Source organism: Vipera ursinii (assembly GCF_947247035.1).
Source record: "Vipera ursinii genome assembly, chromosome: 1".
Lineage (NCBI taxonomy): Eukaryota > Metazoa > Chordata > Lepidosauria > Squamata > Viperidae > Vipera > Vipera ursinii.
The window spans coordinates 359,718,297-359,742,848 of NC_139512.1; the positions used below are offsets into that span (position 1 = coordinate 359,718,297).

General features: G+C 50.0%; 1 protein-coding gene across 2 annotated transcripts; it reads right to left on the reverse strand.

Moving 5' to 3' along the window:
• Positions 1 to 12,791: 12,791 nt before the first annotated feature.
• CRK (CRK proto-oncogene, adaptor protein) lies at positions 12,792 to 23,610 on the reverse strand. Of its 2 annotated transcripts, XR_014490993.1 has the most exons (4): positions 23,282 to 23,610; positions 22,170 to 22,702; positions 19,442 to 19,754; positions 12,792 to 13,051 (listed from the first exon to the last, which is right to left on the reverse strand). XR_014490993.1 is itself a non-coding variant. In XM_083350802.1 (3 exons), exons 1-3 carry the CDS (start codon positions 23,511 to 23,513, stop codon positions 19,617 to 19,619), a joined length of 903 nt encoding a protein of 300 aa, XP_083206928.1. In that variant the 5' UTR covers positions 23,514 to 23,610; the 3' UTR covers positions 16,732 to 19,616. The 2 variants fall into 2 exon arrangements, 1 of the variants encoding a protein (XP_083206928.1); XM_083350802.1 differs by lacking the exon at positions 12,792 to 13,051 and having other exon boundaries at positions 16,732 to 19,754.
• Between the last annotated feature and the right edge of the window lie 942 nt (positions 23,611 to 24,552).

The following is a 24,552-nucleotide window of genomic DNA, read 5'->3' on the forward strand; positions in this document are numbered from 1 at the left end:
GCGCCGCCCCACCCCCTCCCTAGCAACGGCCGGCCCTTGGCGACCGCCAGTCGACGCGGGTGGCGTCGCCGCTTCCCGTCGAGGTCGGCGCTCTGCACGCGCTCAGGAGCGGAGGCTTTCCGTCGCCCTCCCTTTCCCCGGGGCCCCTGGCCGGAGCGGGCGGCGTCCTCTAGCTGGGCGACTCCCGCGCTGAGCGGGCCGGGCCTTCGATCCCAGCCCGGCGGGGGCCCCCGTGGACGCGCCCGGCCTCAGGAGAACTCGGTGCCCTCCCGGCCGCCCGCCCCGTCGCCGCTCCTCCTCCTCCTCGGCCTGCCTCCCCCTGACGCCGCTTGTGGCCGCTTCTCCGGCCTTGTCCGTCGGCCAACTTTCTAAGCCTCTTCGACACTCGCCCCACACACCCGTCCTCCTCCTCCTCCGGGGACCCGGCGCAGCCCGCGGCGCTCCTCTGCCTACTTTGCCTGGGAGCCCCCCCCCCCGTCGTGCCCACCACACGCACACGCAGGCTACACCTACACACACACACACACTGTTTTTAATCAAAGCCTGGCCTTGTTAATTGGGGCAGGCCTAGCCTGATGCGTCTAAATGCCCAGCCTGCCAGTCTCTCCAAGGACCTTGACCCAGTGTGGACATTAAACTGGCAGCTCTCTATCCGCTATCCAGGTCTTCCTCCTTCCCCTCTTGGAAATCACCAATTTTCTGGCTCCTCCGGTGTCCTCCAGGAATTCCCAGAGACTGCAGCTGCTCTCCACTCCCAAGTCATCCTCACTTAACAACAGTGGTTCGGATAGGAATTTCAGTCGCTAAATAGCATGGTGGTAAAGCAGGAGATCGCACGCTTTGCAGTGGAAATTCCAGATGCTAGCTGCTATTGTTAAGTGAATCTTGCGCTGATGTGGAGCAAGGACTTTGTGAGGTTGCCATTTGCAACCTCCTGCCAGCTTCCCGGTTGACATTGCTTGCAGGAAGTCGGCAAGGAAGACTGCCAATGGCGATCTCGTCATCTCAGGAGGCTGCAGGTTCTGTGGGATTGAGGGTGATGGTTAGGGAGAGGTTCTAGATGGGAGATGGGATGGGCTACTCTTGGGGCGCTTCCGGCATGTGGTTTCGATGGCACGCTCCAGCCGTTTGCTCTCAACTCTCGGCCCTGCTCGGCAGCCCTTGGACAGCCTGGTTTTGATGGCTGTTGCCTGGTTCGTCTAATAAACTGTCCTCGTTCCTGACCTAATCATAGATAAGAGGGCCAATCTGATATATATTACCTAAATTTAATTGGACTTTGAGGCCTGTGTTCCCATCTCAGAGATGTACCCAAGTGGGTTTGGGGCATGGCATTAGCTACAACCCTTAAGCAAGGGTGGAAGGATTGCAGTTGTGTGACACAACACTTGCCTTCCAGAGGCACTTCCGTTGATTGCTTGATGTAAGTCCCTGTGTGTTAAGTTGGGCTCCACACTTCATTTGGGTTGCTCTTGTACCAGCCCCCCTGCCTCTCCTCCTTGATTCTGTGGCAGGTTGGTAATGGAATTACCCAGGCCTATGGGCGGATCCGAATATGGGACTGCGATGGCTATAATCACACTTCTAGATTGCTTCAGGGTGTATGTGTGTGTCTTGGGTCAGAGACCTCTTAGTGGCCTTAATTACCTTTGATCCTGATCCGCCACTAGACTGGCTTTCAGGTTTGGCAACACTATGCTCTGTGCAGGTTTTCCTCCTCCCCCCTCTAGGGTTGGTTGCAATAGGTGTCTGTGGGTTCTTCTATTTTTCTTCGGGGTGGGGGGGATTCTTTGTGATTGCACTTTCGATTTCTCATTTGGTTGGGCTTCCAATCCTTCCTACTTTTTCCTTAAAGATTTGAAACGTCTGCATTCCATCTACCTTCACTCCTAAAAATCTGAAATTCCATATGCAGTTCCAACTTCTCAATTCCTTCTCATAAATTCAGGGCCAACATCACTTTTCCCAAAGTTGCCAGTCATACTTCTCCAGTTTCTTCTTGCTGGAAAGCTTTAGATCTTAAGTCCACATGGGTTCCTTGTTGCCATTTTTGAATTTGTTTCAGTTTCTCTGAATCTTGCAAAAGTGGATACAAATGATTGGGTAAAGCAAGCTGTAATGGAAAATCTCATTTGTCCTTTTACCATCCAGGTCAAATTGTTTTCATTTTCAAGTCGTGTATGTCAACTTCTGGCTGAAAAGCCCAACCGAAGCGAAACACCAGAGCTATTGCGTTCTCTAATGAATGCTTTATTGAGCAAACCACCAGGGTGAAAGGAAAGCTGGCTGTGGGGAAATGGCAGAAAGCAGTGAATTAAAAGGATGGAACTTTTCCTTCCTTCTCCGGCAGGTGCAGGTCACGTTGTCCAATGCATCCTTCAGTAATTATTATGAGAAGAAACTTTAGTTACACTTCCACAGCTCCAGCTGATAAGGATTCAGAATTCTCCCCTCTCTCCCTCCTGCAATGTTGGCAAGTTAGAAGCATGTAGCGAAAGACCGCAGGGTCGCCCTCCCGCCTCCCCCAGGAAGGAAAGGGATCCTGGAAAACAAAAAGAATACACATCAATGCTGGCTAATCTTTCCCTTGCGCCAGCCAGTCCCGGTTTCCAGGAGTGCTTACATATATATTGTGCTTTCACCCAGCTAGATTCTGACATCGAGTAACCCTCCCACTGGATTAACTGCTGCGACTTCCCCTTATGGATTCTGAAATTGAGGATTTGCTTCAAAATGCACTTCCCCTTCTACCACTACTGGGGCTGGGAGCCGCTGTCCCTACTGGCCTCAGTGTGGATTCCTTGTATGGTTTCAATAAGCTACAACGGAACACTGGGTGCATTTTACCCAATGGCCATGACAATTTTAGTTCTACTGTCACCGGATTAATGACTTTCGCTATGCGGAAAGGACCTGAGTTCTTCGGCCCTAACTTCTTGCAACTTTGTATCAGCTTGAGATACTTTGTAGACAAATACACCTTATTCCCTACATGAAACATCTCCTGGGGAGCCTGTTTCTTTTCTGCCTGTGTTTTCTGACTCTTGGCTGCTTTGACCAAAGCCACCTTCGCATCGTTCCAGACTTGCTGGAATGAACCCACCCACCCAGTCGTTCAGGGTGCTCGAGGAGGGAGGCTCCTGTGGGCACTCTGGCATTGGCACAGAATCCACCCTGATGCTAGCTTGAAAAGGGTGAACCCAATGCTGCCGTGCACTGCATTGTTATACGCCAGTTCTGCAAATGGCAACAACTCCGCCCAGTTCATTTGCTGGTAGTTGACATAGCAATGCAGGTACTGCTCCACTATGGCACTGGGTCATTCTGCAGACCCATTTGTACTCGGATGAAACGAAGAGCTGAGCCCTTAGGAGGATCCAATCATCCTCACAAACTCCCTCCAGAACTTGGCTGTAAACTGCTCACCCCAGTATGAAATGATTCTCCTAGATGCTCCGTACAATCGGTAGATGTGTTGCAAGAACATCTTTGCCAGCTTCTGGGCTGAGGCGATGAAATGGGCTTGCTTGGAAAACAGGTCTCTCATGATCCAAATCACGGTGCTCCCCGCCCCCCCCAAGTCCATGGCTATCTCTTGTGTTAACATGGTCGCTTAGCAAAATGGCGGACGTGCAGGCGGTCGTGTTAGGCTGAGCTCTGTAAGTCTAAAAAGAGAGGCGTCCTAGGAGCCCCTCAGGGGTGTTTTATACCCTCTGGGTTGGGGTGAAGTGTTTCGGCAGCGATTCAGGCAGCGGGACAAAAGCTTTTTGCTGCCTGCTAACCTGGTCGGCGTTCCGCTGGGCTGCTGGCCTGCTACTAGCCGGGCTGGATACTCGCGGCGTTTCTCCGCTGCGTCGGCAGCCTCCGAGCTTCCTCAGCGGCGTTTGGCGGTTTCGGCAGCCGGCAGTGGTGTTTTTCGGCGGCGACGGAGCTGGCGTCTTTGGATGGCTCCCGACTGTTGCTGGCTTCGATGGAGACATTTGCGAGTTGCTTTGGGCCGTTCCTTGGACCGGCCTGGCTCTGCTCTTGACTTTGTCGGCGACGGCGCTTCGGCCCATTTCAATGGCGACGGTGACGCCGCCGGCAGCGGCATTGCTCCCGGACCGTTCTGGGCCACTTTGTCATCGACTGCTGCGGTCTGGCCGGCTTTGCTTGGGCCGTTTGTCTCGCGGCCGCCTGGGCCTTTTTGGCCCGCTTTCCATCCGCGGCGGCGATGGCCTCTTCTAGATCGCTTGTGGCTTGGCGGCGCCCTGGTGGTAGCAGTGATGGCGGCGGTGGCGTCTGTAGCGGCGCTCCGGCAATGGCAGCGGCCCCGATGGCTCGGCGGGGGTGCTAGCCGACCTGCCTTCTTCTCTGTCTGTTCCGCATGCTCCAGATGGCCTGGCATCCCCATCGTTCCTGGTGGCCCCGAAAGTTCCTGGGTTAGCCGGTTAACCCCGGTGGAGCCCAGTGGAGCCCAGTGGATCCTGGTTAGTCCGGAGGATCCTGGAAGATCTATGCCCTCCATCGCACCTGTTGGGATCTGGTTGGTGCTGCTGGATTTTGAGGGGGCTCCGGGGAAATCAGTGGATGTGGGGGAATCAGACTCTATTGATCACACTCTGGAAGGCCCCAATGACTATAGAACTGAGGGCCCATGGAATTGTGGTCAGGTACAACCTCCTGGTATGGCGGAGCAGCGGGGGACCTCGCCGTTAGCTGACCAGACTATGATGGCTTGCCCTTTACACATCATCCCCAAAGGACTCAGAGGATCCTGGGTATTAGCCACCGTGAGAGGGTGGCTTGAACTTACATCTGCTGCCCCTAGAAGTGAGAGCTCTAGGGGGCATGCTATATCTGGAGTGGCTGTTTCAGACCACCATTCCCCCCCCCTGGGAATTGGCTCTGCGGCCGTCGTGAGAGGACGGTGGTCGGCCTGCCCGGGGGGTTTACCCAGCTGAGTGGCAGCAGTTGGGCGGAGGTCTGGGACACCTATTTATCCTCTGTTAGATCCTCCTTACTGACTGATCATCAACTACGGACTGCCTTCTATTTGGACTACTCCTTATGCCTTTCTTTAAATATTCTTGCACGGACTTGCTCGCCCTCAGGGGTGCTCCCCCTTCCTGGGTGCGACCCGCCTTTCTAGCCGCTTACGATCTCGAGGAAGGGCCCATCTATTGGGACCCCGAGAGATGGCTGGGCATGGGTAGGGGCCTTCAACGGAAACCCAACAGGAGGCCCCTGGTTAGTTTTCTTTCTAAATTTTTTAGGGGGCTAGGGAGGGGGGAGGGTACTCTTTTTGGTTGTTTGGACAAGGGGGGCAGTCCAACAACCTCTGTTCAGGCCAGTGCCAAGGTAGATCGCGGGGGGAGGAGTGGGGGTCGGTTGCCTCCGGGGCTCCAGGGCTGGTCGTGGGAATACCTATTCCCACGACGTTAGGGAATGGCAGCAGGTGCAGGAGCAGAGGGCCGTATCGTTCTCAGGGAAGGCCTCTCCGCTGCTTACAAGCGGTGGGGCACTCCGACCCTCTGGCTCCACCCTGAGGTTCCGGGAGTGAGGATGTGCAGCCTCCTGAGCTCCGGCTGGTGTACTTGAATGCCAGGTCTGTCGCTAATAAAGCTCCTCTCGTCCATGACTTGGTCGAGGGTGAGCAGGCGGACCTGGCTTGCATCACGGAGACTTGGTTGGGCCCAGAGGGAGGGATTCCTCTGGTTGACCTTTGCCCACCAGGTTTCCGGGTGCTACACCGGCCTCGGGCTCAGGGTAGGGGTGGGGGTGGGGGTGTTGTCATGAGGGAGACCTTGTGTCCGCGGGAGGCCACCGTTACCCAGATAGTCGGGTGTGAGTCTCTCTTTTTGAGATGCGGCCCTGGTGCGCAGTTGGGCTTGCTGCTGGTGTACCTTTCGCCTAGTCACATAGCAGCAGCCCTGCCTGAGCTTCTCGATGTCCTCTCTGGGTTGGTGATTGAGTTCCCGAAACTTATAGTTTTGGGGGACTTCAATCTACCATCGCTGTGAGGATCATCTGAGTTGGCTCGGGAGTTCATGGCTTCCATGACGGCCATGGACCTGACGCAAGTAATTTCGGGACCGACTCATGAGGGAGGCCACACCCTTGACTTAGTTTTCTTATCTGGACGGTGGTTAGATGATCTTGGTGGGGGCTCCCCAATTGTTATGCCCCTGTCATGGACCGATCATCATCTCCTGCGGCTGGTCTTCCATTTTGCCACCCCCCGCCGTGGGTGTGTGGAACCAATTAAATGGTACCGCCCCAGATGCTTAATAGATCCCGAGAGGTTCCAGGCGGCGCTGGGGTCCCCACCTGCCTCCCTTGCTCACAGCTCGGCAGACGCCTTAGTGGAAGCCTGGGAAAGGGCAGCCACTGAGGCTCTTGACCGAGTTGTACCCCTGCGGCCCCTGACCCGGTGCAGATCCCGTCGAGCTCCATGGTTTTCCGCGGAGCTCCGGGAGATGAAGCGTCGTAAACGTGGCCTAGAGAGCGGTTGGAGATCCAGCCGATCCGAATCCGACCGATTGCGACTAAGAACCTTTACTAGGTCTTATCTCGCTGCGATAAGGGAGGCGAGGTCTAACCACTTCGCCACCCTTATCGCGTCCGCAGATAATCGCCCGGCCGCCCTGTTTAGGGTGACTCGCTCCCTCCTGAATCAAGAGGTGAGGGAGGAACCCTTGCAGGGTCGTGCCGAGGAGTTTAACCAGCATCTGTCGGACAAAATCACTCGGATTCGGACCGGTCTGGACTCTGACTGGGCAGAGTCTGTCGAGCAGGACGCGGGCGGTCTTGTCGATATTACCTGGGAGGAGTTTGATTCTGTGACTCCGGAGGAAGTGGACAGGATCATGGGGAGGCTGAGCACCACCACATGTTTATTGGACCCGTGCCCTTCCTGGCTGGTCTATGCAGCCCGGGAGAGGACACGCAGCTGGTTCCAGGCATTTATATCGGCTTCTTTGAATGAGGGTAGCTTCCCCGCCGTCTTGAAAGAGGCGGTGGTGAGGCCTCTCCTCAAGAAGCCTGCCTTGGACCCAGCTGTATTGAACAACTTTCGTCCTGTCTCCAACCTTCACTTTCTTGCGAAGGTTGTTGAGAGTGTGGTGGCACATCAGCTCCCTCTGGTCCTGGATGAAGTGGATTATCTAGACCCGTACCAATCGGGTTTCAGGCCCGGGCACAGCACGGAGACGGCATTGGTCGCGCTGGTGAATGATCTCTGGAGGGCTCGGGACGGGACATTCCTCTGTTCTAGTCCTATTAGACCTCTCAGCGGCTTTCGATACCATCGACCATGGTATCTTGCTGCGGCTTCTCAGGGGATTGGGAGTGGGAGGCACGGTCTTACAGTGGTTCTCCTATCTCCAGGGACGTTTGCAGTCGGTGTTGGCAGGAGGGCAGAGGTCGACCGCGAGGTCCCTCGTTTGTGGAGTTCCTCAGGGGTCGGTCCTCTCGCCTCTCCTGTTCAACATCTATATGAAACCGCTGGGTGAGATCATTCGTGGTTTTGGAGTTGGGTATCATCAGTATGCTGATGATACCCAGCTTTTCCTTTCGACCGCAAACCACCCCAGTGATGCCCTCAACGTGATGTCCCGTTGCCTGGAGGCGGTTCGGGTCTGGATGGGAAGGAACAGACTTCAACTCAACCCCGACAAGACCGAGTGGCTTTGCATACCTTCATCCCGGGTTTATTCAGACATTCCACCTCTTGCTATGGGGGGTGAACTATTACCCCCCGTAGATAGGGCTCGCAACTTGGGAGTCCTCCTAGATTCACGGCTCACCTTGGAAGAGCACATGGTGGCTGTGACTAGGGGGGCTTTCGCCCAGGTTCGCCTGGTGCGCCAGTTGCGGCCCTATCTAAGCCGGGATGATCTATGCACGGTCACTCACGCACTCGTGACCTCTCGACTAGACTACTGCAACGTTCAGAGAATGTCGACTGGTGGCCCCCAGGGGGAGATCCTTCTCTGTGGGCGCCCCGGAGCTATGGAATCAGCTACCGGTTGAGCTCCGGACGGCGCCCGATCTTCGCTCCTTTCGCCGCGAGCTAAAAACATACTTTTTTGAACAAGCTGGCCTGGCCTGATGAGGGGCTTGGGGGGGGTTGTTATTGTTATTTTATTGGGTTTTAAAGATGTATTTTAGTATATGGGCATGTATTTAATCTTGTTTTAACTTTTGTAATCCTGTATTTTTATTCTTGCCCTGTTCACCGCCCTGAGTCCTTCGGGAGAAGGGCGGTATAGAAATATTATTAAATTAAATTATTAAATTATCTCGGGCCGGCTTGGACTCTGACTGGACAGAGTCTGATGAGGAGGAATTGAGCGGTCTTGAGAGTGTTATCTGGACTGAGTTCGATCCTGTGACCCCTGATGAGGTGGACAGGATCATGAGGAGGCTGAGCTCTACCACCTGTTCATTGGACCTGTGCCCCTCCTGGCTGGTTTATGCAGCACAGGAGGAGACACGAGGCTGGTTCCAGGCAGTAATAACCGCTTCTTTGAGGGCGGATGTTTTCCCTGCCGCCTTGAAAGAAGCCTGCCCTGGACCCGGCGATTTTGAATAACTATCATCCTGTCTCCAACCTTCGCTTTTTGGCGAAGGTTGTCGAGAGTGTGGTAGCGCATCAGCTTCCTCTGTTCCTGGAGGAAACTGATTATCTTGACCCGTACCAATCGGGTTTCAGGCCCGGGTATAGCACGGAGACGGCATTGGTCGTGCTGGTGAATGATCTCTGGTGGGCTCGGGACGGGTTGTTCCTCTGTCCTCGACCTATTAGACCTCTCAGCGGCTTTTGATACCATCGACCATGATATCCTACTGTGGCGTCTCAGGGGGTTGGGAGTGGGGGGCACTGTTTTACGGTGGTTCTCCTCTTACCTCTTGGGCCGCTCGCAGTCGGTGTTGACAGGAGGGCAGAGGTCCGCCCCGAGATCTCTCGTTTGTGGAGTTCCTCAGGGGTCGGTCCTCTCTCCCCTCCTGTTCAACATCTACATGAAGCCGCTGGGTGAGATCATTCGTGGTTTCGGGGTGGGGTATCACCAGTATGCTGATGATACCCAACTTTTTCTTTCCACCCCGAACCAACCCAGTGATGCCCTCACCGTGATGTCCCGTTGCCTGGAGGCGGTCTGGGTTTGGATGGGGAGGAACAGGCTTCAACTCAACAGGCTTCGTCTCAATCTTGCCAAGACTGAGTGGCTGTTCATACCGGCATCTCGGACTGACCAGCTTTTTCCATCATTAACAATAGGGGGTGAGGTGATAGGGCTCGCATTGATAGGGCTCGCAACTTGGGCGTCCTCCTGGATTCACGGCTCAGTTTTGAAGATCATATAGGAGCCGTGACCAGGGGGGCTTTTGCCCAGGTTTGCCTAGTGCACCAGTTGCGGCCCTATCTGGACCGAGATGCCCTACGCACAGTCACTCATGCGCTCGTGACCTCCCGGTTAGACTACTACAATGCCCTCTACATGGGGCTGCCCTTGAGGACCACTCAGAGGCTTCAGCTGGTGCAGAATGCAGCCGCGTGAGTTGTGATGGGAGCTTCCCAATACTCCCATGTAACACCTCTGTGAGCTGCATTGGCTTCCGGTTGCCCTCCGGGTGAGATTCAAGGTGCTGGTAATGACCTATAAAGCCCTAAATGGCTTGGATCCGGACTATCTAAGGGAACACCTGCTGCCGGCATCATCTTGCTATCGTCCTGTGCGCTCCCACAGGGAGGGCCTTCTCGGTACCGCCGGTTAATGAATGCCGGCGGGTTATTCTCAGGGGAAGGGCGTTCTCTGTGGGTGCGCCTGCCCTATGGAACCAACTACCTACAGAACGTAGGACTGCCCCCGACCTTCGCTGATTTCGCCGGGACCTGAAAACTTGGCTCTTCGAGCTGTTTGGCCCAGACTGAGGGGTTTTTAATTTTAATTGGGTTTTAGATTTACTTTTGGGGCTTGAATTTAATTGTTTTAATTGATCTTAATTTTTGTATTTCATGGTTTTAACTGCCCTGTAAACTGCCCTGAGTCCTACGGGAATAGGGCGGTATACAAATTCAATAAATAAATAAATAAAATAAATATCTCCTCCCATGGTCTAGCCGAGTCAGCCACCTGCTGTAGAAGTCCCAGACTTCTCCCTGGCAGTCTTTTGCTGGCAGCACAAACAGCTTTAGCACTGGTTCAGCGGTGAATAGCCCCTTCAGTTTTTCAAATGTTGCTTGGCATTCCATTGTCCAGTTCAAGATTGATTTGGCTAAGGTTTCTTTCCCCCTCCCAGTCTTCAACAACTCAGTGATCAGCAGAGCAATCTTGGAGAAAGAGGGGATGAATTGTCTGTAGAAGTTTGAAAACCCCAGGAAACTTTGCAGCTGCTTGTGGGTGCGAGGGGCTTTCCACCCCAAGATGGATTTCACCTTCCCTGGATCCATCTCTATTCCATAGCACGATACGTGGTAGCCCAAGTAGTCCAGTTTAGATTTGTGAAATTCGCATTTTGACAGCTTGGTGTACAGCTTAGCATCCAATAGCTTTTTTAGCACCTGCCACACAAGCTTCATATGCTCATCCATAGTCTCAGTATCAGTGAGGATGTTGACACAGTACACTAAGACCCCCTTGTAAAGATGCTCATAGAGCACTTCGTTTATGAGTTGCATGAACACCACGGGGGCCCCCCTGTAGTCCAAATGGCATCACTTTGAACTGGTAGCTCCCCAGGGGGCAACTAAAGGCCATCTTCCACTCATAGCCTTCTTTAATTCTCCCTCAGGTCTAGTGTTGTGAATATCTTCCCCTTGGCTAAGTGGCCTAGCATGTCTCCATGAGGGGGAGGCAATACATGTTTGCTACGCACGCTCCATTACTTCAGCAAAAATCCATGCACATTCTAAGTGATCCATCTTTCTTTTCTTTAAAGAGTACTGGGACTCGAGATTTTGCAGCTTGAATAAACCCCCTTCCCAAGTTCTTGTCAATGTACCCCCTCAGCTCCTTCATCTCTTTTGGAATCATGGAACACATCTTTGGTTTGGGGAATTTTGCCCCAGGCAGGATCTCTATGGCACATGGGGCTGTGAGAGGGCAGGACGTAGCATTCCTTCTCACTGAATGCTTTCAGGAAGTCTCGATACTCCCTTGGGACGGATTGCAGTCCCTCCCCTTCATCCAACGCTCCTCAGCCCATTTCTCTGCCTGGAATTCCTCCGTGTGAAATTTAGTTGTGACTCCCCCAGTAGGGCAACAGCTTCTCCGGGTTCAGTACTATGCAGATCTCGCCTTTGTTCTTGGATGAAGCTGACTACCTAGACCCGTACCAATCGGGTTTCAGGCCCGGGTACAGCACGGAGACGGCATTGGTCGCGCTGGCGAATGATCTCTGGCGGGCTTGGGACAGAGGTTGCTCCTCTGTCCTACTCCTTTTAGACCTCTCAGCGGCTTTTGATACCATCGATCATGGTATCCTGCTGCGACGTCTCAGAGGGTTAGGAGTGGGAGGCACAGTTCTCCAGTGGTTCTCCTCTTACCTTCTGGGACGTTCGCAGTCGGTGTTGGCAGGGGGGCAGAGATCGACCTTGAGACCTCTCATTTGTGGAGTTCCTCAGGGATCGGTTCTCTCGCCTCTCCTGTTCAACATCTATATGAAGCCGCTGGGTGAGATCATTCGTGGTTTTGGAGTTGGGTATCACCAATATGCTGATGATACCCAACTTTTTATTTCTACCCCAAACCATCCCAGCGATGCCCTCGACGTGATGTCCCGTTGCCTGGAGGCGGTCCGGGTCTGGATGGGGAGGAACAGGCTTCAACTCAACCCTGACAAGACTGAGTGGCTGTTCGTGCCGGCATCCCGGGAAATTCCGATTATTCCATCATTGGCCATGGGGGGTGAGCTATTACCCCCCGTAGATAGGGCCCGCAACTTGGGGGTCCTTCTAGACTCACAGCTCTCTTTGGAAGAGCATATTGGAGCTGTGACTAGGGGGGCCTTTGCCCAGGTTCGCCTGGTGCGCCAGTTGCGGCCCTATCTAGACCGGGATGCCTTGCGCACAGTCACTCATGCGCTCGTGACCTCTCGTCTAGACTACTGTAATGCTCTCTACATGGGGCTGCCCTTGAGGTCCACCCGGAGACTCCAGCTGGTGCAGAATGCAGCCGCGCGAGTTGTCTTGGGAGTTTCCCGATACTCCCATGTTACACCTTTGCTCCGCGAGCTGCATTGGCTACCGGTTGCTCTCCGGGTGAGGTTCAAGGTGTTAGTGATGACTTATAAAGCCCTTCATGGCATGGGTCCGGATTACCTACGGCAACACCTGCGGCCGGCGTCAACTTCCCTCCGTCCAGTGCGCTCCCACAGAGAGGGCCTCCTCAGGGTGCCGCCGATCAAAGAATGCCGATTGGTGACCCCCAGGGGGAGAGCGTTCTCTGTGGGCGCGCCAGACCTTTGGAACAGCTTACCGGTTGAGCTCCGGACAGCCCCTGACCTTCGCTCCTTCCGGCGCGATCTCAAAACTTTCTTTTTCGAACAAGCTGGCCTGGTCTGACGGGATGGGGTTGGGTTTTTATAAATAGTTTTAATTGTAATATGTATTAATTTTAAGGGCATAATGTTTAATGGTTTTTTAATTTTTGTATAATATTTTTACTGTGTATTGCCCTGTTCACCGCCCTGAGTCCTTCGGGAGAAGGGCGGTATAGAAATCAAATTATTAAATTAAATTAAATTATGTAAGGACCCACCTCAGCTAACCACCCAAGAAAACAAAATTCTTGAAACAGGCATTGTCTCAAAAGGAAACTTTTATTAGGGGTTAGTGACAGTAGGGAAGTCAAGGCGAGATCTGGGGAAAATCCCACTTGAACAGTATAATTAAACCAGCAATATTCCTCCTCCTACCAAAGTCATAGTGTCCATTTCTAATCCAGCCATTCCACAGGTGGCACAATGAGTGGGCAACTGGCACAGTTGGTGCACATCTCAAGGTCTTCTCCAGCTTTCGTTTCTCTGTAACCATCTCCCTGATAACGGAGACACATTCCTTTCTCAACTGGATAGAGGTAGAAGAAGGAAAGCAGAAAGCGCAAGTTATCCCAAGTGAAAGCAAATCCACCCTCCCCCCAGCTAAATGGCAGGCCCCAAAGCAAAGTACAAGAATATATATGGAAGGGAGACAATAAGGATTTGGGGACATGACATCCCCCCCCTCAAAAATGGGAAATCCCCCTAAAAGATAAAAGAGAAAGGGGAACAACAATATATGCACATTAAGTAGGCTTATCAGGATATTGAGAATAGAAACATAGAAGTTTAAGGGCTCTAACATGTTTCTTGTACACCCACTCATTCTGGGCAGAAGGGAGTTTCTTCAACACTGCTAAATTTTGTGTCACCCCATGATGTATTTGAGAGTCCAAAATTACTTAATCTCAGAGTGTTGTTCACCCTCAACCATGATAGGCATGGGTGCCTGAGGTGCAGGAGGCCTAAGGTTAGATCTGATTTCTGGTTTGAGTAAACTGCAGTGGAAAATGGTGGATTTTCCATAGGTTCTTTGCCAAGTCCAATTCAACAAATTTAGGGCCCAATTTTTTAGATGGTTGTAAGGATTTTAAGTACTTCATGGAGAGGTACACCTGGTCCCCAACTTTATATGGTTTCTGTTCCACCCTCCATTTATCTGCTTGTGTTTTATAACCCTCTCTGGCTTCATCTAGAGCTTTCCTGACTACTGGTCAGATGTTCTGTAACTGTTTAATCCATTTCTGTAAAGACGAGATTTCAGGTTCCTTAGTGGGAAGTTCAGGCATAGCCACAAATGTTTGACCATTAGCTACCTGAAATGGAGTGAAACCTGTACTGGAATGTACTGCATTATTATAAGCAACCTCAGCAAATGGCAACAAATCAGACCAATTGTCCTGTTGATAATTAATGAAACATCTCAGATATTGTTTTAGAATTGAGTTAAATCTCTCTGTCCCCCCGTTCGTTTGAGTATGGTGCAAAGATGATAACCCTTGTCTAGAACCCATCAGTTCCAGAAAAGCTTTCCAGAACTTGAACGTGAATTGGACCCCTCTGTCTGAAATTATACGTTGTGGGGCCCCATGACACCGATATATGTTCTGCACAAAGAGTTTGGCAAGAGTCTTCGAAGTTGGGATCTTTGGGCATGGAATGAAATGTACTTGTCTAGAGTACAAATCCATTACTACCCAAATTACAGTGTTTCCAGCACTTTCAGGCAGTTCCACAGTAAAATCCATAGAGGGGGGAGTTCATCCACCCTCTGTTCACTGAAAGCTTCAGCCAGGTCTCGGTATCCCATTGGGAGGGCTTTCAAGTCTGACTCACTGAGGGCGGAGGCGGACTCACTGAGGAATCGGAGGTCCAAGAAATGACAGAGCTGAGCCCAGGAGGCAGCACTGCGGTGAGGCCATCCGTTTCAAGGAACCAGAGGCAGACCAGCCCAAAGTGAAGCCGATCCCGATCGGAGTAAAATATGAAGCTATTGGGGTATTTCCTGGCACAAGTGTTCACCTACGTGCAAATCTATGGGAGAACACTGCCTACTGATGTCGAGAAGGTCCAGGTGGTTACCCTAGCTTTGGAAGATGGAGCAGCTGACTGGATGGTGACTTTGTACAATTGCAATGCACCCAAATTGCGGAATTTCAACCAATTTATGGCTGCCCTTCGCAGACATTTTGAAGATCGGCTGGCCGAAAAGAAAGCCCAGGAGCGCATAAAAACAGGGAAGCAGGGAAGGAGACCAGACCACTGAAGAATTCAGAGAGCTGGCCAGAGAACATCCTGGTAAGCTGTTTCCAAGATGGACTCAATGAAGAGCTATATAATGCCTGCGTAGCTTGTGGATGGCTGTACGACTGGTGCTTGCTAGCTGAGGAAGTAGAGATCAATCAACGCAAGCACCTACATTGCCCGGTGAGACCAAGCTTCAAACTGCAGTCCGAGAAGCAAGGGGAGACTGCACGAGGTTCTCCTTCCCCAGCCTGCAGCACCGCCTGCTTCAAATGTGGTAAAGAGGGACATCGAACAGGTTTCACTCCATTTCAAGTAGCTAATGGTCAAACATTTGTGGCCATGCCTGAACTTCCTACCAAGGAGCCTGAAATCCCCTCCTTACAAGAATGGATTAAATGAAGCCAGAGAAGCCTATAAGACTCAGGTTGATAAATGGAGGGTGGAACAAAAACCATATATATTTGGAGATCGAGTTTACCTCTCCATGAAGTATTTGCAGTCTTTACAACCCTCTAAGAAATTAGGCCCTAAAGTTGTAGAACCTTTCCCTATCAAACGCATCAACAATCCTGTGACGGCTGAATTGGACTTCGGTGGTTAGCTGAGATGGGTCCTTACACAGGTGAAAAGGCACATACTCAACAGCATTGCCTAGAAATGCCTAGATAAAAGAAATGAAGCAGTATTTTTACTTTGTACCATTTTAGTGATTAAGGAGACGATTTTGCCAAACAACAAGGTGGCAGACAAGTAGATCTTTACAGCTGTTTGGCTTCATTTCCATAAAGTCATTTTTTCTAGAAATGGTTGGCCATATAAATACGTTGGATGAATGAATGAATTGTGCTTTGGTAGAGCAGTCAAAGGAGGCAATTGCAGGTGCTGGTTGTTGCAGTTAGTTGGCACAAATCTTCAGATTTGTTTGGGTCGGGACTCCTCATGGGCAGGGTCTAGAGTAATGAACATCTCAGCAGATTATCTGGGATTCTTTGTGGCCTACAGTCTCAGAGGATGGGGGGGGGAGAGAGGGGATCTCTAGGATGTCCAATTACTGGTTTGTCCAGGGGCATATCTGAATGGAGCAGTTTTGTCAATTAGGGGCCTGCCGGACTTGTGGCTCTTGCCGAGTTGGCAGGTTGAAGCTGTGGCTTGGGGGTCCTTGGCCAGTTTTGGCTGGTGTACATGTGGGCACGCATTCTTCCCCACTGGCATTAGCGCCTGCGGCCCCATTTCCACAAGCCTGGAAAGGCTGGAGACCTCTGACCTAGAACTAAGGAGAAATTTTCTAACAGAACACTAAATCAGTGGAAAGACTGGCCTCCAGAAATTATGGGTGCTCCATCACTGGAGACTTTTAAGAGACTGGGCAGCTATTTGTCTGAAATGGGTGAGGGTTTCTACCCGAGCAGGGGTTGGACTAGAAGATCTCCAAGGTCCCTTCCAACTATGTCTTCTATTTAAGAAGAGCAAGGATCAGCACGGATACTTTTGTCTGACTTTGTTACTAATCATTTGGCATGTTCATTAGCGTCAGCCATAACAAAGGATTTCACAGCTCTATTTAGCTTGATCCATTCTCCAGGCTTTTACTACCGATTTAAACTGGCAGTGCTTCTCAGAGCAATTGAATAAACCTTTGTGGTTCTGCAGCAACTGATCTTGTTATTTAATATCACTCAAATTTGTATTTATAATTGCATTAGATAACTATATAGAATTGTTACTTTACTATTAAAATATTTTTTCTTTGCTGTATTTTACTTCACTTTTTTAAAAATGCATTTTTTCTTTGATAGTTTATTTTTCTTCGTGTTTTGTTCTTTTTTCACTTCTTTTTGTCACTATTCTGAAAACAATAAAAGAATTTAAAAAGTGTTTCTTTGAACAATATGGTGTGCCTTTAAAATCAGCCCACCCACTGCCTATCCATGCACTTACATTGTTAAGGCAACGAATCACAAATTCCACTTTTGCAATTTTTATTTACGCCACATATTATACACATGTTGATTACAGACTACAAAAAATAACTGTCAAGAAAGTGTGTAGTGTTATATAATACAGGGCACATTTTATATATGCTTTTGCTTTAGTTTTTGTACAACATTTTTCAATCCGACAGCATGTTATTAAAAATGATTAAAATACTTGCAGTTATAATAGATTAACAAGCTTTGAGGACACCTGGCTGCACTCTGAAATATTGGGCTCGACTAAAATGCTAACTAGAAAGAAATAACCCGTTTAAACTGAGTAGTGTAATACTATGCAAAACTGCGCCACAAAATAAAAATAGGGGACCAGCGGTGTTTTTACAGACATGCCAGGTCACTCTCATTCAGGGAAAAGCCAACTACCCAAAATTGACTGCCTAGGCCAGGGGTAGGCAACCTCGGCTCTTTTACGACTCATGGAGCATGCTGGCTCAGGAATTCTTGGAGTTGAAGTCCAGCCAAGGTTGCCTACCCCTGGCCTAGGTCTTCAAGCAAAGCAGCTGCTTCATTAGAGTGAGAAGCAAGTCATGAAATGCCTCTGAGGATGCCAGATGAAGAGGAAGGGTGATGATATTGCAACCATGATTTGAAAACTGAAATAAAGTGGTTGAAATATGAATATTGGAGTAATACATTTGCTCTTCTGTAGTTGATTTGCTGAATAAACTCTTAATGGGACAATTCACACATTAAACCAAAAGCAAAGCATAATACATGAACATACAGTAAGTTTTACATACTATACTGTCATGGTTTAGTGAATAAAACAAAATTTATTAGTTTTATAGTACACAGGCAATATGGTTTATAAATCAAAATAACTGGTCAAAATTCAACAAACAGGGTTTGAGTATCATTCCAGGAATTCGGAAGGATCAACATTGCGGAATTGGTCACAGGAATTTCCAACATTACTTACAATAAAAACATTGCCCTCGTGTTTCTATTGCTGCCAAGTTGGCAGAGCCTAAGCAGAAATGTATTATAATAAACTACTCTACTTTAATGCAGCGTATCCTGTTAAATAAAACTTCTGTATATCTCTTTAAGAGGTACTTCCTGCAAAAGTACAGAAAATCAACCAACCTCAATTGGAGAGATTCTCTGGTTTCCAAGAATACATTAGAAAAAATCATTTTCAGGGAAACAAATCTTACAATCTCTACTGAGCTTCCCACAAAACAAATTCCCACAGCTAGTCAGAAAAGACAACTGGTGGCACTGCTGCCTTCCCTAAGACCTTGAGAAATGTAGTTGAGACTTTGTGTTAAGCACTCAGTTCTCTGAACAAATCTAATCTCTCAGCCTATGTGATACACTGGGTGGCAGTGCTTTGCATAGTGTCACCAATGGGGATAGCCATTTTACTAGGGAATGGACCATTCCCACCTGTGCATCCATAGAAATTGGGATCTACACACTCCCCATTATGTTTGAAAAGCTGAGTTAACAACTAAGGATGATTGGGTAGTACATTCCATAATCCACTGCCAACTCCCCTGCTATACTTAGACCCAGCTCTTTATGGGTAATGCAACTATATGTAAATATAGGGATTGACCTGTCCACTGCTTTGTTCATATTCTAATTGATTATTTGGGGGGGGGGGGACATGGCACTTCCCTGATCTAGCCATTTCAATATTCTTAAAGCAAGAACAGGATGGCACTATTACATAAGCAGTAAAGGGTATTTTCTTCATTCATTAATGGGATAGGAGATGGTGTATTACATACCTGCAGTTCATTCTTGGGAAGAGCATCGGGGCAGGCATATTTTTGATAAGCAAAGGAAATGTTGTTGCTTAAAGGTTATTTTTCTAGCAATATTAAGTTAAAAAAACTTGGCAACAAGCAATCTGGGAAATGTTAGTAGAAAAACAGGTTTCTTCAAGTCATGAGTAGAGGAAAGATATTGTGTGTATAAACTATTCATGTTTTAGAATCAATCCAAAAGCATTTTAGTATTTTCATTAGTTTATTATAAGTTCATGAAACCACCATCTGACTGCTTTGCAGATTGAACCACAGTTTGAAAGCAACCATTTATAGAAGAAAGTATTTGGCATTTTCATTTATCATAGCAATATTTGCCTTGATATATGGAGTAAGTAGAAAGTACTAAAATGAAATTTTCAGGCACTCATCTCTTCCTACAGTTGACTAATGCTTTGGAGTGTAGTGCTCAGACAAGTCGGCAATTAAAAAAATACAATGAACATAGTTCTCTGCACTTTAAGGGAAGGTTAACATTCCACCAATATTTAATATCCATTAACATCTATCTCTGAAATTAAATCAGCTACTTGCTATGTCTGTACTAAAGACAAATTTCTGGAACTCACAATAATGAGCAGACTTCGCCCTAACGCATCCAAAATATAATCATTAAGCTCCAGCTATCCCAGTATCAAAATACACTTAGAAAATAGACCAGAGCGGTGCATAGTGTACTTTTTGTAACAAGTAGTTATGAGACAGAAATTGCAATATATATCAGACCCAGAGAAATATTTAGGCTAGCAAGCCATGAATGTCCTATCAAGACAATCAGGTTATTATCTACCTACAGAGAAAGCCATGCAACTGGCAAAGCCTGAGCTCCACAGCCCTGGGTAGCATTCTTGTCCTACTCTTGAAGGAATGGGGGGGGGGGGGAATGTAATGTCTTTGACCTACCTCTTGGCACAGAAGCCATGCCCTGAAATCACAAGCACCTCATGAGTGTTGTGTCCCAGGGACAGTTCATCATCGATACAACCCTACTTTTGATTTCTCAAGAAACAGTCTCCACTGCTGCAGCAATGAAACTCCAGGTGCTTGCTCCCATCTGTAGGCAGAAGTGGGGCCCTTTTCAGCTGAAGTCCTCTTCAGGATTCTGTTGATCCAGCATCCGGACATGTGTGAATGGGAAATGGCCACGCCTGCCATTGCATTCTCCTTCCCACTGCCCACTCATGTTAATCTTGGTGACCTTGACTAATTCACCAACCTGCAAACCAAGAAACACACCACCGTCAACACTGTGAATGACTCTTCAATTCCTTTGACAGATATCCAAACAGGCATGTTCTGGGAAAGCCCCCTGGCTAACAGCAACATGGTCAGTAGAAAGTAACATGGCTAAACAAGGAACCGGTGGCAGTAGCTGCTGCTAGCCTGGTCCTTTGATAGCAAGAACTACAGCTTTTCTCCTATTCCTTTTCCACAAAGAGGGAAATACACCGTGCTATTTGAATCTCAGGTTTTGTTCCAAAAGGTGGCAGGGCTGTGGAGTAAAGTTCCTTTTATTCCAGAAAGCAAAGAACTGAGCCCTACGTACAGTCACCCACACACTCGTTACCTCCCGTATTGATTACTGTAATGCTCTCTACATGGGGCTGCCCTTGAAGACCACCCGGAGGCTTCAGCTGGTGCAGAATGCAGCTGCACGGGTTGTGATGGGAGCTCCCCGATACTCCCATATTACACCCCTCCTGCGTGAGCTGCATTGGCTACCAGTTGCCCTCCGGGTGAGATTTAAGGTGCTGGTACTTACCTTTAAAGCCCTACATGGCTTAGGTCCGGGATACTTGCAGGACCATCTGCTGCCGGGAACGAATTCCCATCGCCCAGTTCGCTCACACAGAGAAGGCCTCCTCAGGGTACCGTCAGCTAGGCAATGTCGGCTGGCGACCCCCAGGGGGAGGGCCTTCTCTGTGGGAGCACCAGCCCTATGGAATCAGCTCCCCCCTGAGCTTCGGATGGCCCAAAACCTCCAATCCTTTCGCCGCGGCCTCAAAACACTCCTGTTCCACCAGGCTGACCTGGACTGACAGGCATTTTAATTAATTTATATTTAGAATTTTTAATTTATTTTTAAATTCTCTAATTTTAATTTATTGCACAGATGTTCTCAATTTTATTTTTATCTTGATTTCTGTACTTATATGTTTTGTTGTTAGCCGCCCTGAGTCCTTCGGGAGATAGGGCGGGATATAAATCCCATCAATAAATAAATAAATAAATAAATAAATTTGCCTTTGCTACTCAATAAACTTTCAACACAAATTATTATCTACCTTACCCAAACGCCCAGAGAAAGGAACTCAAATATTAAAAGTTAAAAATGACCAGAATTTTGCACATTACTGATGTATTATTTTCTTCATCTCTGGAACTACATCTCCAAGCCTGCCATGTTGACAAGAGGAAAGTCAGAGCTCTGTTGTCATGCCACATCATTCTGGCAGTTCTGCTTAACGGTAATGACTTTGGAAACAATTACAAAACAATCCCAGATGGAGAACAAAGTAATATTCTGGGAACAAGGGTGTATTCCCCTTTAAATGTATAAGCCAAGATTGTCGCAATTAAGTGTTCCTTAACAGCCCACTGTGGGATTCCTCCCAAAGCAAGCAGAAGGCACCAGAGCCAGTTTACACTCTGAGCTATTAATAGACAGTCATTGTCTTTCGTGTCAGTATGGAAGCAGTTCAAGCAACACAATCTGGCCGAGGAGACATAAGTACAGGTAGTCCTTGACTTACAACAGTTCTTTTAGTGACCGTTTGAAGTTACAATGGCCATGAAAAAAGTGACGACCATTTTTCACACTTATGACTACAACAGTCTAAGTGTGAAAAATGGTCGTAAATCACTTTTGGTCACATGATTTACATTTGGACACTTGACAACTGACTCACATTTATGACGGTTGCAGTGTCCCAGAGTTATGTGATGCCCTTTTGCGACTTTCTGACAAGCAAAGTCAATGGGGAAACCTGATTCACTTAACAACCGTGATACTAATTTAACTGCAGTGATTCAATTAAATATGGCAAGAAAAGCCCTAAAATGGGGCAAAACTCAACAAATCTGTCCTTTAACAATATAAATTTTGGGCTCAATTGTGGTCGTACTTTGAGGACTACCTGTAGTGATACAAATTAAGATGGGACCTTCTGCAATCAGTTCCCAAGAGAAATAGCACCCCTACCATTTTCCAGTGCCGTTTCCTGCCTTATTCTGTTTTTTTGGAAGCAATCAAGCTGGGACACATTTAGCTGACATCCAAGAAAATAGTTAATGCGTATAAACCCTCTAAGCAGTATGACCCGTGAACTTGGGCATAAAAGGCCAAACTAGATTTTTTTCACAGTAGCAACTTTTCCTCTGAAACACGCTTTAGACAGAACTTAAGTAATTCAGGGCTTCTCACACACACAGCATTCACAGTGCAGAAATACTGTCCGTTTCAAGAAGATCACGCTAGTCTTTCTGCATGCTATATTTGGGGGGAACATCAGCATCAGTGATTGGAAGCCTTGCTGTTTGCAAATTAACAACCGAAGGGTTCCCCCATTCCTTTCAAAATGGGAGAATGTGAGTGAAAGTTCTCACTGCACTGCACTGCACTACTACGTACCTCCAAGGCCAAGGCTGTCTTGTCATAAGCATTAGGGACCCGCTTCTGGATAACCCGGGCAAGTATTGGCCCGTTCTGAAGGTTGGGGAGTGGAGTATTGATGCTAGGCTGGGCATAGGGACCTGGTTCTGGCCCAGCCAATGCTTGTGGGTGGGTACTATCCTGGTTACTTCCAATCGGAGCGGAAACTGCAGCAGAGGCAGGTTTGTACTTCTCGACATAAGGAACAGGTATCATGCCTCGCCTGCCACCACCATCTTCTGCATTCCACCACTGCTCTTCAGGCTTTTCCCAGATCCTCAGTATGTCTCCTTTCTTAAATGGGAGATCTTCCTCGTCATTGCCGTTAAAGTCAAAAAGAGCACGTACATATTCAACTTCTTCCTGTCTGAGCTGCGCATCACTGTTATGCTTTGATTTTGAAACAGGTTCTATCAATGTTGTAGTGTCCAAGTAGTGTATTTTGTAGAACTCCAACAAAGCCGGTAAAGAGTCAAACTCTTGATCACCTATCCGAAACTTAGGAGACAACCCTGCAAGGGGGGAGTTGGAGGGGCGACAGAAAGGGAAATAATGAAACAAAACAGGCAACACTAAGAACAGTTAGCATTCACCCAATAACCCATTTTGTTTCTTAAAAATGAAAATCTAAATAAATATCTATTACTCTGCAGTACCATCATTACGAGTCTGTATATTTATCACGCAAGTATGCACAAATCCACTTTATAAGCAGCAAAATCAAGTGGAAGCTTTTCGGAGGTGACTCGGACTCACAGGAAGGGTCCGAATCCTCACCCTGCAGCCCAGAGGGCAGGCAGCTCGCTAGGGCTTCAGTTGCCCAAAAGGAAGGCCCACATTCAGACTGCCAAAGAGCACCCGTTCAACTACACGGAAGTAGCGGCCGGCAACACGCCGGCTCATCCCAAGCAGCACAAGCACCCGGTCCTGCTCAGTGGGATTTGAGGGATGGCCAAGTCCAAAAGCGAGTTTTTCAGCCGGGCGAAGGAGAAGCCTCCCAGACGCTCCCTCGGCCGGGCCCGGGCGGCGGAGGCGGGGCAAAACCCGGGAAAAGAGGGAGGGGGAGGGAAGGGATGAGGGGGGGGACTCACCGGGCGCCGGGGGGGCCGCCCCCGCCCCGCCCCCGCCCTGGCTGTTGACGATGTAGTGCGAGACGCGCGAGCTCTCCGAGACGGAGAGGACGAAGTCGCCCAGGATGCTGCCCGAGTCCCGCACCAGGAAGGTGCCGTGGCGCTGCCCCTGCAGGAGCTCCACCGCCTCCGCCCGGCTCAGCCGCCCCCAGTACCAGCTCGCCTGATCCTCCGCGTCGAACTGCCCGGCCATGGCCGGCGGGGGGGGAGGGGAGGGGAAACAGCGGCAGCGTCGCCGCCGATCGCGCGCGCCCACCCGGCCGCCGCCTCCCGCAGCCGCCCAAGATGGCGGCCGCCGCGCCTCACTGCCCGGAAGTGACGGTTCTCCGCCGGAAGCCGTTGGGGCGGCCCGCGGTAGCGTCATCGGAGCGCGCCTGGGGAAAACGCGGCCGGGCCTGGAAGCGGGGCCGGAGGCCGCGGCGCCTGCGCTCTGGGTGGCGCTCGCGAGACCCGCCCTCGTAGCTCTCCCGTGCTTTCCCGCGTTTCCTTCGGCCCTTTGGGGGTGGGGGGAGGGGAAGTCGTCGTCCGAGAGCCCCTCCCGGAGCACCGGACCTTCCCGGACCGCTCGGGTTGGCGCTCGATGGCCGCCGCTAAGTCAGATCGCGGTTCTCCCGAGTCCCCTCGGAGACCGCGCCCCGTGGTCCATCTGGGAAAGCGCAGCCCCCCTCCCCCCCCAACCCTGAACGAGGGGCGACGAATCCCCGGGTTGCCAGCAGGCCCCAGAACCCCGAAGCTGGCCCTGCTAGCTGGGTTCCCCATCCCGACCTCCGGGCAGGCTCCTCCCGCGGAAGACGGGAGGCGGGGGGGGGGTGGAAGGCGTCGAGGGCCCCCGGGACGTGCAGAGGGAGGAGGAGGAGGAGCAGAAGGCATCGCTGCCCACTCCGGGGCCTCCGCCCAAGGCTGTGCCCACCTGGTGGGATGGTGGTGCTGAAGAGCGAGGGGGTCGAGGAGGAGGGCGCTGGGCACAGGCAGGCAGAAGCAGCGCTCTTTCCGTTCCAGCCCTGGAGCTGCCCGAAAGGGGTCCGGATAATCTGCTTCATCCGGGATCCTTTCAAGCTGCTGTGCTACCGCTTTCTCAACGTCCTTCTCTAAAAGGAGAAGGCCAGGTACAGTATGAAAATCATTTGCTATGGTTTGGTCTAGAGATAGTTCCTTGAGAAGGGGATGAACCCAGCAAGTGGCAAAGGGACAACCCCCTTCTGGATGTCACTGCACGTTTTTTTTAGTTCGTC

Coding starts and splice junctions, on each gene's coding strand:
- CRK (XM_083350802.1), bottom strand. CDS start 23,513: ATGGCCGGGCAGTTCGACGCGGAGGATCAGGCGAGCTGGTACTGGGGG. Junction 22,703..23,281: donor GGCGGCCCCCCCGGCGCCCG/GTGAGTCCCCCC, acceptor CCCCCCTTGCAG/GGTTGTCTCCTAAGTTTCGG. Junction 19,755..22,169: donor AGACAGCCTTGGCCTTGGAG/GTACGTAGTAGT, acceptor CTTGGTTTGCAG/GTTGGTGAATTAGTCAAGGT.